Below are 14,209 nucleotides of genomic sequence, written 5' to 3'. Positions count from 1 at the left end.
TTTGGATTACTTATAAGAAATATTAAACAATCATACATATAAAATCATGGACAAAATTTGAACATAAAAAAATTGAAAGGACGCATGGTTTTGCCAACCAATACAGCCAATTCGTGGACTATCTCAGTAAACCAAATACATAAGTGATGCTATTTTTAATTGCATTTCAATTGTCTCAAAACAATTCAATTTATAATTCATATATAATATGGTAATGCGTATCAATTGAAAAAATTGATTAAATGAAATGAACAATATTGCATCGTGAGTCAAGTAACAGTGTAGTGTAGCATATACATAATAATCAAGTCACAGTGCAACGTATATATTTTATAAACCAATAAAACACTTTAATTAACTATGATGCTGTAATGCATCAATTTCATTATTTCAGAGACAATAAATTAAAGTCACTGTTTTCAAAAGTTAATTAAAAGGAAATTCTTAGTAATAACTACTATAGCAAATAAAACATTCATAAAAAAAAGGCCGTGGAATCGTACCGTTCCGCAAAGAAATTCAAATACATGGTTCACATATAACAGTGCAATAAGCCATATTATCCATAAAGAAAAAGAAATTGAATTATCCATGCATTCATCATGATTGCATATATTATATATATAGATCATCCATAATTATTCATAATTCATGATTGCATATATAGTATATAATTTTCAATAATTCATTTTTTTTAAAACTCTAATATCAATAATTACTAAAATGCATACATGAATCAAGTATGGGTGGCTCTGATACTACTTGTTGGAAATTTTCTAATTAATCAAGACTTTATGAACCCATACTCAATTCAAGATGAAAAATTAATCGGAAGCATACATGTAGGATCCACGAAACTTTAATGAGAATATGATCTGATTGAGAAATAACCTGTAGATTCATTAATTCCTTAGTTTCTCTTTCAATGGGATAAAGTGAATAAATATTCTATGATATTTTTTTAGTGTCTACAATTGGGGACCATAACTCCTTATTTATAAGAATCACATGCCCTTTCATGAAGAGTCATGTTTATTTAAGTTTAGAATCTCATGCCCTTCCATGAAGGGTCATGATTATTCAAGGTTTCTTATTCCAATTTTACCCATCACAAAAATAGAAATAAGACTTTTGGTATCTACACAATATTTTTCATGACAATTACATCCTTAGCCATAAACTTTATATTAAATAGATCACTTTAATTTGGCTAATTAAATAATGGTCCTAACACATTAATTTATTACATGTATGACCCCAAAAATTCTAACACTTATAAGCTATCAGTCTCAACCATACGCTATAAGTTATAAGTCTCTACCGCTATTTTTACTAAACAGACTCTTAATAAAAAATAAATGTTAAGCAATATATAAATAAGATAATTTATTATTTAGATATTTAATATTTTAAAGTTTTGAGTAAAGATGTAAAGTAAAAATTCATATATCTATTTGTCAGAATGTCACTAAGGCTATTTATGCTTTTCATGTTGGCTCCTCAGAATTTAGCTTTATTATTAAATCTATTCCGCATTTGTTAGTTTTATTTCCGAACTTTGAGGTAAAGTTCATCAAACGCCAAGCGAATTCGGTTGCCCATACGTTAATTAAGGCGGCTAATTCTTGGTCTCGGTGTAGCTTTTTCAGATATGTACCTCCTTGTATTGAACGTTGTTTGATTAATGATATCAGTTAAGTTTGTCCTTCTAAAAATAAAAATAAACTTCTACTATTTTATGTAGTTTTGCAATAATCAATCATAAACACACAACAATTATTTCATTGTTCAAGCTAAGTCATTGCAAAGGATTTTAAAATACATCCCCATCCTAAAGTCTATACTCTAGCAATTATTTTTGCTTAGCAATTAATACAAGAAACTGCTAGATTTCATTCCTTATTTTATATTACATGCCCCTGTCACGATTAGAGACAGGAGTACGTGCTACGCAAACTTATATATAAAAACCATAAAAAACAACTTAAGAGAGAAGCAAATTACAAAACAAGACACATACATTTGTCATACTGATTGCGACTTAAAAAAGATTCCCTCTTTATATTCATGAATCTAATCTGATGCAAGAAGTTCCTTTTATTTGTTTATTTTATCAGTCTAGTAAAAAGTTTTGCCAAAACAAAATTATTTTCATCACCATTATTATTATAATGATAATGATTATTATGATTATGATTTATTACCAATATCACGTGTGTGTGTGTGTGAATAGAGGACTTAGTGTTGCAACTTGGAAATGCATGTGACTCTATAGTATTGAATTAACTTCAATATGTCCACTCTTGTGGCAGAATCATATCATCTTGGACATCTTTCGGCGCTTTTGTTGACTGTTGATTCTCAAGTGAATACATCCCTTCCTTATCACTCACAACAAGATCTGAAAAATCATAATAATAAAAATATTATAGATCAAATTGATATTCATAAAAATAGTTTAAGAGAAAAAATATTTTATATACACTTTTTTTTACGCTCACGCAATATCACGATTAATCACATGCAAAAATATAATTAATTCAGCTAAAAAATATGATTATTTATATAGTTGAATTAACCATATTTTTAACTGAATTAATCGTATTTTTGCATTCAATTAACGAGATATTGCAGAAGTGTTTCTATAATAATAATAAAGTACCTCTTATTGGAGGGAAGCCAGCAACTTTGGGTTCTCCAGATATTACAGCGGTTTTGTCAAAGTGTTGTTGCAAAGCTTGCACAACTCTTGCTGGTATAAGGACAGTGGAGCAACCTTTCCCTAACCATAAAACGTGCATTAAACAAATCAATTTGGTGTAAGATGTGAAATCAACTTCATAATTTTTTGACATAAAGTATATATTAATTAAGGGTGTACATCAACAAATCTTTAATTATTCTCACCAAACTATCTAACTACTTCATCTTTTACTTAATTTTAAAAAAAAAATTTAAGTGTAACTATTTTCTTTTGTGGTATGTATTACTACTTTAAACTCTCACCTATAATGTTTGTGAATATCAGCTCGAATTTTGGTGATGACGTCTAACCTAACAATATCGACTTCTGCATAGTTGAGCTATTTTTCACTAAATGAAAAATAAAACACCTGCGTAGTTGAGCTATTTCTCAGGAAAATAAAACATTAAATCATTGACTCAAACGTGTGCATGATGTTACACTAGATATTAGAGAAAAATCAAGTTGAAAATGCTTAAAAGCTAAGGTAATATTTATCACAATTTAGTTTTGAGTTGGGACAAGAAATATCCTAGAAAGGAAAAAAAAATATTTTAGCTAAAAATAGAGTTACATAGACAATAAATCATAAACTGATTTGAATATTAAAAGTGGTAAAGTTCAGCAACCAACCATTACCAACCAACTATTAAAAAACACAAACCGAATTTACCATAAAATACAAAACATAACATAATATAAAAAAATAAACATTACCTTTCTTTTTATTTGATTCCGAAGGAGCAACGGTTCCAGAACGAGGCAAGAAAACACCGGTCCCATTTCTCGAACCGGGTCCACCAATAAAAACCGCCCGCATACCGGTCTGCAATGGAGCCGGCCTTGGCAGACGAGGACGAACCCGGTTCGGGTTCACTCCATTATTACCTTTCTTCTGACTCTGAATCTCTTGTGCATGTTTTTTCATTGCTTCAATCGCTTTGATTTGTTCCTGAATCAATGCTCGGTGTGACAAAATCGACTTCATAGTACTACTATTATTCTCAAACCCATCAACGACATGATCGTAGGTTGTTGTTGTTGCTGCCGTTGTTGTTGCTGTCGTCTTCCAACATGGTGTTGGTGGTGGTGATGGTTCTTGAGATGATGACCCTTCAGAGCTTCCATGGTTAAAACTCACCGGTGACCAGAGAGTTGAATCCGGTGAAACCGTCAAGTCCCATGGTTTCATGAAATCGAATGAATCGTTCTCTTCTTGAAGAATAAAGTGAGACATATGGTGAGTTAACTCAGTAATGAAATCGTCTTCTTTGTCTTCTTCGGTTAGAATCGGAACATGGGTGGAATCGAGTGCTCCAACAGCCATAACAATAAATAAAACAACAACGTTAATAGTTATATTAAGGTTGTAATGATTTGGAAACAGTTGTTGGTAGTGTAGTAGATTGGAGGAGAATAATTAATGAGAGAGTAAAATTTATTTGTATTTAAGAAGACACAAGTGAGACGTGATGGGAGGTTTTAATTTAATTTTATGAAGAGAGTTCGGTTTGGTAGTTAGATTGGAGGAGGAGTGGAGAGAGACAAGTACAAGTCAGCTGTCATTTGTTGGACTTTGCTTGCACCTCCTTAAACATGCGAACAACTATAACTGTCACAACCCCTACCATTATTTTATTTTATTATTATTATATGAGTAGTATGGTTTAAGCAATTCATTTTCCTTGGTGGGTGCATGTGGTGTGGACTGTGGATTATATTAATATTAATATTTTAGTTCTAAGAGTTATCTATGTTTTTCTCAACCATGAAGAGATCATATATATGTCATTGCATTGTATAAAGATAACTATAAAGTTGAGTACTTAGGAATAAAAATATAGATTGGGCTTTTTACTTGATAAAGCTATGGTTATCATCTCAATTGTTAACATTATATGAATTTTAAGATAAGAAAATTAGTTATTGTCTAATCAAGTTGTCTTTGGAGTGAAGTAAGTTTTAATGCTTTATTAAAAATTGTATATTGATAGAAAAATAAATTTTATAGAGACTGAGAGAAATATTGTATTAATTAAAGTATAAATGTGAATGTTGTAGTAATGGTTTAAGGCCTACTACGGGCTAATAATGTGGAGGTTCAATTATCAGTTCAAAATTATAGGATGTTAAAGGTATACTTTTCTCACAAATTATGTTTTCTTTAAAGTGAAGTAAGTTTTAATGCTTTATCAAAATTTGTATACTAGATAGATAAAAAAAAAAATATGGAGACTAAGAGAAATATGTTATTAACTAAAATATAAAAAGGAGTATTGTAGTAATTCGGGTCGGCTAGGGGTCAATAATGTGGAGGTTTAGTGATCAGTTCAAAGTTATAATAAGGTGTTAAAGGCAGGGCCGACTTTGGGCCAGGGCAATCATGCCCACGGTCCGGTGCCTAAAAAATCGGGGACATCAAAATTATTAAAAGGTTAAAATATTATAATAATTATTAATAATATAAACGATATTTGTTAAAATCGAACAAATGAAAGCTTGTCGAAATTTTATACTAATTTCCATGATAGTGATGATATAAATTATATCAATTAATTATAGTTGATTTGAGATGGTAGACAGACTTGCGTGCAGAATTTTATAAATATGTTGTTCGAACCAATTAACATCGAGTTTCATTAGTTTGGTTTGGTTTTTACCCGAACTAAAAAAATGTCTGACCCAAACACAATGGTTTGGTTTGGATTCCAGCTTGGTTCGGATTTCCCCGAACCAATGAACACCCCTAGTTAGAGTGCTAATTTTGCTAGTCCACCCATTATTTGTCGCACTGGAAGCTCGCTCCACCATACCAAAACTTCATTTCATCATTTCAGCATACATTTCTAGTTCTTTAACGTAACAATGACACCGTTTGTGGTCATCGATTTCTAATTCTTACCAATTCCACAATCAGATCTCTCTGATTCAAAAATCATGAACTACTACAACGAGTTTACTTAAACAAGATGACGATCGATCCAGCTACCAAAAACACCACAAGTTTCCCAGCCTCAAAATCTTTCCATTTCCTCTCAGTTGATCCAATTGATGGCATATCATCTATTGAGAAATAACCTCCACCATGAAGCTCTCTTTATTCACAAGTGGCAAATGAGAGGCGTGAAAATGACTTATCTAATTTAGGGTTTTGAGACAGTGAGAAAGTGGATGGAGCTCTTAATGTAACACTTCCACTAGTCATAACTTCCAAATGAACCATCCAAAATTAGGAATCCTCATTGATGACGAGAGCTATTATGGTCTGATGTCTATTGGACTATTCATGAGATTAGGGTCACACAGTCGATATTTGAAGTCGTATGAAGGCATGAATCTTTTAGTTTTCAATGATTCATCCACCATTCCATGTGAAAATATCGAGATGTTAGCCTCTCTTAGGGAAAGAAAGGAAGAAAGAATTATGAATGTACATTTCCTCATGATCATGTGTGAAAACTTCTATAACAAAATCCCTAGGAGATTACCTCGTGACATTAGATATAGTGGCCTCTTGAGTCCATTTGAAGATGAAGTATCACAACGATTCAGGCAAACAATTTGTCATTTCGATCGATCTGCGTGAGGCTCACCTCATACGTAAAGTTGTATTGAAGAACCCTCATCCCCCACCCCCACGTGACTGTGATCACGTTTGAGAGAATAAAAAAGAAGATATGCCAAGTCGTCTGCATGATCGACCTCGACGTGCGAGAAGATGAAACATTGTGAATCGACGAGCTCAACCCATCGTCAGAGTTCAAAGTGATGACCTTAAAATCGATTATGGACGACAAATTTGAGATCATCCAACACAATTGGTTCATTTAGAGGTTGAGTTACTGCCTAAGGCAAAGAAAGGCTCATTGAGTGCCTTAAATTAAATGACGACCTCTTTGCAGTTTCTGCTAACGATATTCCAATATAAACCTAGATATGGCTTGGTATCGATGGAACATTAACCCCTCTATCTGTTATGCAGTTCAACAAAAGAGGCGACAATCTCTTGAAGGTCAAAGCAACTAGGAAAACATTATAATGCCTAATAGATGCCAAATTTATTTTCAAAGTAAGGTATATTGAATGATTGTCTAATGTTATGTTAGTAAAAAAAGCTTTGGGGAAATGGAGAATGTACGTCTATTACACTAATATCACTCGAACTTGCCATAAATATTCCTACCCACTCTCGAGACAGGCTAATGGATAATTCGGTTGTTACAAGGTGTTATTATTCATGGATGCATACTCTGGCTATAACCAGATATTTATGTATGAGGCAGACAGAGACAAGACAACCTTCATGATCGAGGGAGCCAACTATCAATATTACTTCATGCCTTTACGCTTGAAAGATGCGATGGTAACGTACATGAGAATGCTAGTAAAATTTTCATGGAAGAGATAGGTAAAAGTTTAGAAATCTAAAAGGATGTCATGATCATTAAATCCAACAATGAGGAGTTGCATAACCAACACCTTACTAGTGTGTTCTGGAAGATATGACAACACAACATGAGGCTCAACTAGGAGAAATGTACCTTTAAGGTAAGAGCCCTAAAATTATTAGGCTTCTACTCGACAAAGAAAGGCATAGAGGCAAACTTGATTAAGTGCAAGACGGTCATCAAGATGGAATCACCAATAATGAAGAAAGAAGTAATGAAATTAAATTGGATGCTCACTGCCCTTAAAAGATTCATATATAGGTCATCCCAACATGCATTACCATTCTACAAGTTACTGAATAAAAAAGCACGCTTCGAGTGGACCCAGAGTGCTACTATGCATTATTGCTCTAAAAAAATACTTTATCGACCTCACCACTTTTGTCTATATTGATCGTCGGGAAAATTTTGTTCCTTTACATGGTCGTCTCTTCTGAAGCAGTCAATGTTTTCCTTATCCGGAGAAGTAGAATATTGTCAAAGTTTGGTGTATTTTATATCAAAAGCATTGGTCGTACCAAAAAGATGTTACCAAAAGATAGAGAAGGCATTTGTGGCTCTGGTAACTGTATCATATAGTCATTATATTCATGTACTAAATAGGTCATGACATTCTATGTAATTATACTCATGCTTTTGACGACTCTTTAATCTTGATGCTTGTTTTAGCTTTGCTACCTAAAACTTGTTTTTTATGGTGTGACATGACATGAAAATGTGCTTGTAATTATTAGATCCAAGATAATCATCTATTGGATACGAATCCTTGTAGATAGGATTAGACTCAATATTTGCATATATACTATAGTAGGATCAGTGTGGTGTCTTGTTGCTTTATAAATGTCGGAAATTAATGCTCTACATTAGTTAATAGACCGATATATTGACTATTGGGTAATTCGTTGATCTCATGGTGTTAAGATGACAAGAGATACGAATGAGAGAAATATGTGGTAATATTAATAGCAGAGTAAAAGAGCATATTACTGATATATGCACACGTATAATAAATACGTAATGACAAAATCTATCCCTAACAAGTTTTCATACTGTTAACACTAAAATATTCATTTTACTTTTTGGCATTCATTTTATCTCATTTACTTTCTTGCATCAAAACCAATATAAAACCATTATATATTTAAGATCGCAAAACCTGTTGAACAATCTTTGAATCCACCAATCTTTATGGATACGATAATTGTAAAACTTACTTTTGTCTCACAATGAACATGTATCAATTATGAGATTTGAAATTAACGTGCATGTTCCCAAGGTCACTCACTTTGGCTTTCGAAATATTTTCTACTTCTGCAAATGAAGCACCCTCCGTGAAGATCCCAACATAGGGAAACACTAACTAGTGTCCTGAAAAACTTCCAATTTTTGTGCTATGGCAAGCCATGAGGGAAGATGTTATTGGGTAGACTCAATCATCAGTTCAAAATCATAAGATGTTGAAGGTACATTGTAGTTATTACCTTGAGATCCATACTCGATCCATGCCATAGATAGTTAATCGCCATTAGGATGCAAGTCAAAACAAACATATTAAAGGGTGTAAGTCTAAATCCTTAATTCACCTCCACAAAATAGCGGACAAAACAAATTTATCCTACAGATCAAATCCGTTTTGTCTTCATCGCATATAATCATGAATGATATGATATTACAATAAATACCCCCACAATATCTTTATCTAGTTATCAACTATTTCACTAATTGTAATTAGTAATACTAGTGTTTTAACAAATGATACTAATTTTCGTAGAATAGAGGGTCGGAGTATTTGGAAAGTTAGTACTCTTCAGGCTGAAAGGAGTTTTAGGCTGAAAGAATTTGAACTTAATTGTGCCACAGACACAATACAATGTCATACTCCTCAGGCTGAGAGGCATTTTACATGAGTAAAAGTAATTTGAATGGTGATGCAACTGACTTCTTAGGTCTTCGGGTCTTTGTTGTTTCTAAAATGGTCTTTGTGATGTGAGTCTTTGTTAAGTGTTACATTTTCTCAATCCTTTCTTCTTTCCATCTTTCATGTTTATAACTGTGTTTTAATAGTTTGAGTTTTTTTTATTAATACCCTGCAAGACTGTACATTTTGTATACAAAAAAGTGCAACAACCTACATAAATTGAAAGCAATATTTTTTCAATTTTTTTCCTTAATAGTATCAAGCTCATCTTTCCTGTTTTATTTTTTGTTGGGTTTTATTGTCTTTATAAAATCAATTTATACATTCTAATTGCAAATTTTTATATTAAATTTTCAACTTTATAAAATCAATTTATAAAGGGAAATTGTAATTTTGTGAATCTACATATTATGAACATTTTAAAATGATTTCAAAAATTATGAAATCATTAAATCTTATCTAGGGACCAAGAAAATGTCAAATGTGTAAATGTGGCAAAATGTTTACGGCGTGGATTTGATTTCCTTGTTTTGGAGTTCATTTCCATTTTCAGCAGGTGGAAAGGCCAAATTCATAATTCTAACTTCTAAGCTATGAAGTGATAAGAACCACAAGAAATAGATTTAGTTATTCAAGATAAGTCATAAATTTAAAATTTTGAAATATTCATTTTCTACTTTAACTTTTAATATGATTTTATAGTGGATATTAGATTTTCTAATCAACACAAATTTTTTAGCTATGTATCAAAGTGTGATATCATCTACAAGATTTTTCATATCATGACAACAACAACCCTCAAGCAATATGATTGAGAGAATATTTGCTATTTTTAAGTTGCGTTTCACAATTTTTAAGTCACCACCTCTATATCTAAGTAAGACACAAGCATAACTTGTTGTGTTGGCATGAACAACACTTATTTATTCCAAAAATATTTGTATGATGGATGTTCATCAAAAATTGGAAATTAAATGAGTCGAGTCGAGTCAAATTTGTTTCAGTTCGGCTCAATTCGTGAAAATTATTTCAGCTCAAATATCGGTTTGGGTTTGTCACGAACTTTTTTCCAGCTCAAACTCGACTCGTTAGAAATTCACAAACAACTTGGTTTAGTTCGCTAGGTTCATCTCATTAGGTTCAACTTGTTTGCTTCACGGACTTAAAAGTTATTTTTTAAAGTCTATTCTTTTTATATATTTGATCTTTTAAATAAATATATTTTAAGTAAAAAATATAAAAATAAAATAAAAGTCATAAGATTGGAATTTATACGACTATGATTTTACTTGTATAAGTATTTTTAAAAAATATTTTGCTCAATTGAGAATATAAATTAGCAATTAAAACCATTAGATTAAAAGAAAAATATAAGACTTGTTAAATTATAATTTCTTGTGTCGAAATAGCATGTTACTCGACAGAACAAGGATGTGTCGAAATAAGTAGTGTATCAAGTTGTGCTAGTTGTCGAAGTGTCGAAGCAATTATCTTCACACAGTATTTCGACTTGGGTCTAAAATATGTATTTTGGGCTTTTTATGTTTTGCGCATTGCCTTAGGGAGAAAACAACCTGCAACTATAAATAGAGGGAGTAACCCCTAATTTTGATATTAGGCTTGTATTCACAGAATTTTACAGTTGCAAAGTGAATAAAATTTTCCACACTTTGTAGGTAGAGAAACTCTGCATAAAATACTCTTCTTCCTCCTCTTATTAATTCACCTTTCTTCTAAAACTTTCTTTCTTATTTTCTTCATTGTCATTGTGTAGCGATAAGGAATTACTCAAAGGTTTCAGTTTAATTTCAACATATGGTATCAGAGCACTGACTTAGCGATTCTTGGCAAGGAATCACGATGGCAATGACTCATCTAAATGGGCATTTTTCAACGAGTCTTCTAATTCTGAAAGTAGATAACTATGAGAATTAGTGCAAGCAGATGAAGGTTGTGTTGTATTGTCAAGATCTTTGGGATCTTGTGAAAGAAATAAAAGAATGGTTAGGAACGCTAGCAGAAGATGCAACGGATGAACAAGAAGCTGCATACAAAGAATTGAAGAAATGGAATTATAAATCTCTTTTTATATTTCATCAATGTTTGAGTCCAGATAATTTTAAAAAGTTTAGTGATGTTGAATCTGCGAAAAAAAGCTTGGAAAATTCTTGAAAAGTCTTTTGGAGGTGCATAAAAGGTGAAAGAGATGTGGTTACAAACTCACAGAAGAACGTATCAATTGCTTCATATAGAGGAAAGTGAAAGCATAACTGATTTTTTTACTAGGGTTACAAAACAGGTGAATCAAATCAAGGTATGTGGAGAAGTGTTGACATCATGATCAGTTGCTACAAAGATCTTGAGATCTTTGGCTCCTAAGTTCGACCACATAGTGGTAGCCATAGAAGAATCGAAAGATTTGTCGGAATTGACAAAATAAGAGCTTCACGGGACACTTGAATATCATGAATAAAGAATGACTGAAAGAGCTGCAGGCGAGTGTTGAAAGTATTTTGGGTAAATATTTTCTAATATCGTATCCACAGAGACTGGGTTAATATTACTGCCGTTCTATAGTTAATTTATAATGAGTAGTGAAAACTATTGATTTTGATTGTTTGAATCTCCAGTTGCAAATAACAAAATAGTAATTGAATGACTAAAAGCTTAAAGAATGAATAACAATGGTGAATGAATATGTTGAGTTCTAGGGTTCATCAACCTATTCATATGCAATAATCAATTAATCCACAAGTGAACATTATCTAAGTTATTATCTTCATTCATCCTCAAAACTAATATTATGTCTAATGATCAATTTAGAACCACCTCTACCGGTATGATATTCGATCTCTCAGAATAACTATAAAGATAAAGGGAATTAACCACGATGATTTATGAAAACTTCTTCAAAATCTCATCTCTGAGTATTAATCAACAAGTCAATATAAGAACCTAGGGCAAAAGTATAAACCCTATCTCTCGATTGATAGTTTAACAATGATGTAAAATAAAAGCAAGATTCTTTATTGATAATAAAACTTAAACAATTGTTCACATGAATTAATCGAAGTAATTGCATCTTCATAGGTTAACTACTACCTTAAACTCAACACAATGGGGTTTAGCTCTCCATAGACATGGAGAACACACAAAGCTTCATAGAGGGATTCATCTTCATCAAGGGAATGTCTTCAATTGATGTTGAATTCTCCATCGGATGTTGTTGTCTGCTCTGAAATAGGATTGCTCTCTGAATTTCGCTCACCAAATATCTCTCTCTCTCTTCTCTCTTATGAGGATTATGGCTTCTATTTATAACTTTATTTCTTTTTACTCAACTCCCGCGGCGCGGCACGGATTGGTGAGGCGCGAGCCAAAGTCAGAAGTGATGGCGCGTCTCGTCCCTTATCACCGCGGCTCGGCATCTGCTTCTTCCTTCTTCTTTGTGATTTCTCTTCTCCAGGATCTCTACGCCTTTGTGTTTCTTCGTCTTTACTTTTCAACATTAAAATCTGCACAAATAACACCCAGAGTGATGCAAGTCGCTCTACAATTAGCATCGAACCTCTAAAGTTCAATTCTAACCATAAAATCCTTAAAACTCACAAGATATGTTCAACTTAAGATCAAAAGGTAGTTATTTTAACACATGAAAACACTACTAATTCACTCCTAACAAAGAGTCGAAGAGCGATATGGCTTTGCAGGCTCAGTCAGGAAAAGAAAAGAAAGGTAAAGAAGGTTGGAATGGAAACAAAGATATAGAAGGCTACAACAATTCGATTAGTCGAAATCAACAAGAAGGAAGCTAGTCGAGTTAGAGAAAGCCCTCTTACCAAATCAACCAAAGAGGCGGTGCTGCGAGAAGTGGTGGTCGAAAAAGCCTGACAAAAGTCACACTCAGTGTTTCAATTGTCAGAAGTATGATCATTATTCTAGTGATTGTCCAAAAAAGCATAAAAATCAAGAAAGTGATGCAAAATTTGCAAAACATGAAGAAGAAGAAATTATACTGATGGTCACAACAAGAGATGAAGAGAGGTTCAAGGACCAATAATACTTGGACTCAGGATGCTCATCACACGTGTCTGGAAGGAAAGATTGATTTGTCAACATAAAACCCTCAATGAAGAACATGGCGAAATGTGAAAATGACAATACTCTAGCGGTTGAAGGTGTTTAAGATGTTATGATTATGAGGAAAGATGGTAACAGATTAGTAATTTCCAATGTGTTGTACATACCAGGCATGAAGAGCAACTTGCTAAGTATATGGCAGTTTGTCGAAAATAACTATAAAGTATCGATCAAAGACAGGATGATGAGACTCATTGATGCAAATGGAAGGTTAATTTTGACGGCTCCCGTGTCTCATAATATAACCTTCAAGATTGAACAAATTATGATGGAGCACAAGTGCCTTACAAATACAGCTAGAAAAGATGAATGGATATGCATTATCGACTAGGTCATTTCAACTTCAATGACATCAGAGAGTTCAAAATAAGAAATATGGTTTCATGATTACCAAAAATCGACATTCCAAGAGAAGTGTGTGAGTAATGTGTGCAGGCGAAGCGACACAAGAACAACTTCGGCAAGGACGCAAGAAGCTATTTGAAGGCAATCCTTGAAGTCATATAGTCTGATGTATGTGGTCCAATACAGGTGGATTCGAATGGAGGTAACAAATCATTTGTCACATTCATGGATGATTTAAGTTAAAACCATGGACTTACCTGATGTAATACGGTAAACTGACTTTTTTAAAATGTTGCGGATAGCAAGAGTCGCCACCGACTTTTATTTTATCCAAATATCAGAAAGGCTAAAAGAACAGGAAAAACCTTTTAAATAAAAAAACTGAGTTCGGGGGGTAATTTATGCAAAGGGAAGGTGTAAGGCACCCTTTGCATCCATGGTTTTCCATGGGCTCTTAATTGCTTAGCTCACTTTGTTTTCAAAATGTTTGATTTGTTTGAAAAGTAGGGTATGAATAGAAATTTAAATAAGAATTTTAGCTTGTAAATAAGCGTAGTTTTTTTGAAAAGTTTCTTTGAAAAGAAGTGGGAAAAAATTTTGAATTTGAATTTGAAA

The 14,209-nt window shown here is 32.8% G+C and overlaps 1 protein-coding gene across 1 annotated transcript; it reads right to left on the bottom strand.

Annotated features, from left to right (window-relative positions):
* Positions 1–1,869: 1,869 nt before the first annotated feature.
* On the bottom strand, positions 1,870–4,364 carry LOC131648273 (uncharacterized). Its single transcript, XM_058918048.1, has 3 exons — positions 3,461–4,364; positions 2,663–2,782; positions 1,870–2,401 (listed from the first exon to the last, which is right to left on the bottom strand). Exons 1-3 carry the CDS (start codon positions 4,068–4,070, stop codon positions 2,289–2,291), a joined length of 843 nt encoding a protein of 280 aa, XP_058774031.1. The 5' UTR covers positions 4,071–4,364; the 3' UTR covers positions 1,870–2,288.
* Positions 4,365–14,209: the final 9,845 nt, after the last annotated feature.

The sequence above is a fragment of the Vicia villosa genome, linkage group LG2 (genome assembly GCF_029867415.1).
Source record: "Vicia villosa cultivar HV-30 ecotype Madison, WI linkage group LG2, Vvil1.0, whole genome shotgun sequence".
Lineage (NCBI taxonomy): Eukaryota > Viridiplantae > Streptophyta > Magnoliopsida > Fabales > Fabaceae > Vicia > Vicia villosa.
Note: the sequence above shows the minus strand (reverse complement) of the source record. Positions and strands in the feature narration are given on the sequence as shown.

Excerpts from the sequence above, each read along its gene's own strand:
- LOC131648273 (XM_058918048.1), bottom strand. The coding sequence starts at position 4,070 with ATGGCTGTTGGAGCACTCGATTCCACCCATGTTCCGATTCTAACCGAA. Across the intron at positions 2,783-3,460 it reads GGAATCAAATAAAAAGAAAG|GGAAAGGTTGCTCCACTGTC; the intron begins GTAATGTTTATT and ends TTTTATGGTTAG. Across the intron at positions 2,402-2,662 it reads TGGCTTCCCTCCAATAAGAG|ATCTTGTTGTGAGTGATAAG; the intron begins GTACTTTATTAT and ends ATGATTTTTCAG.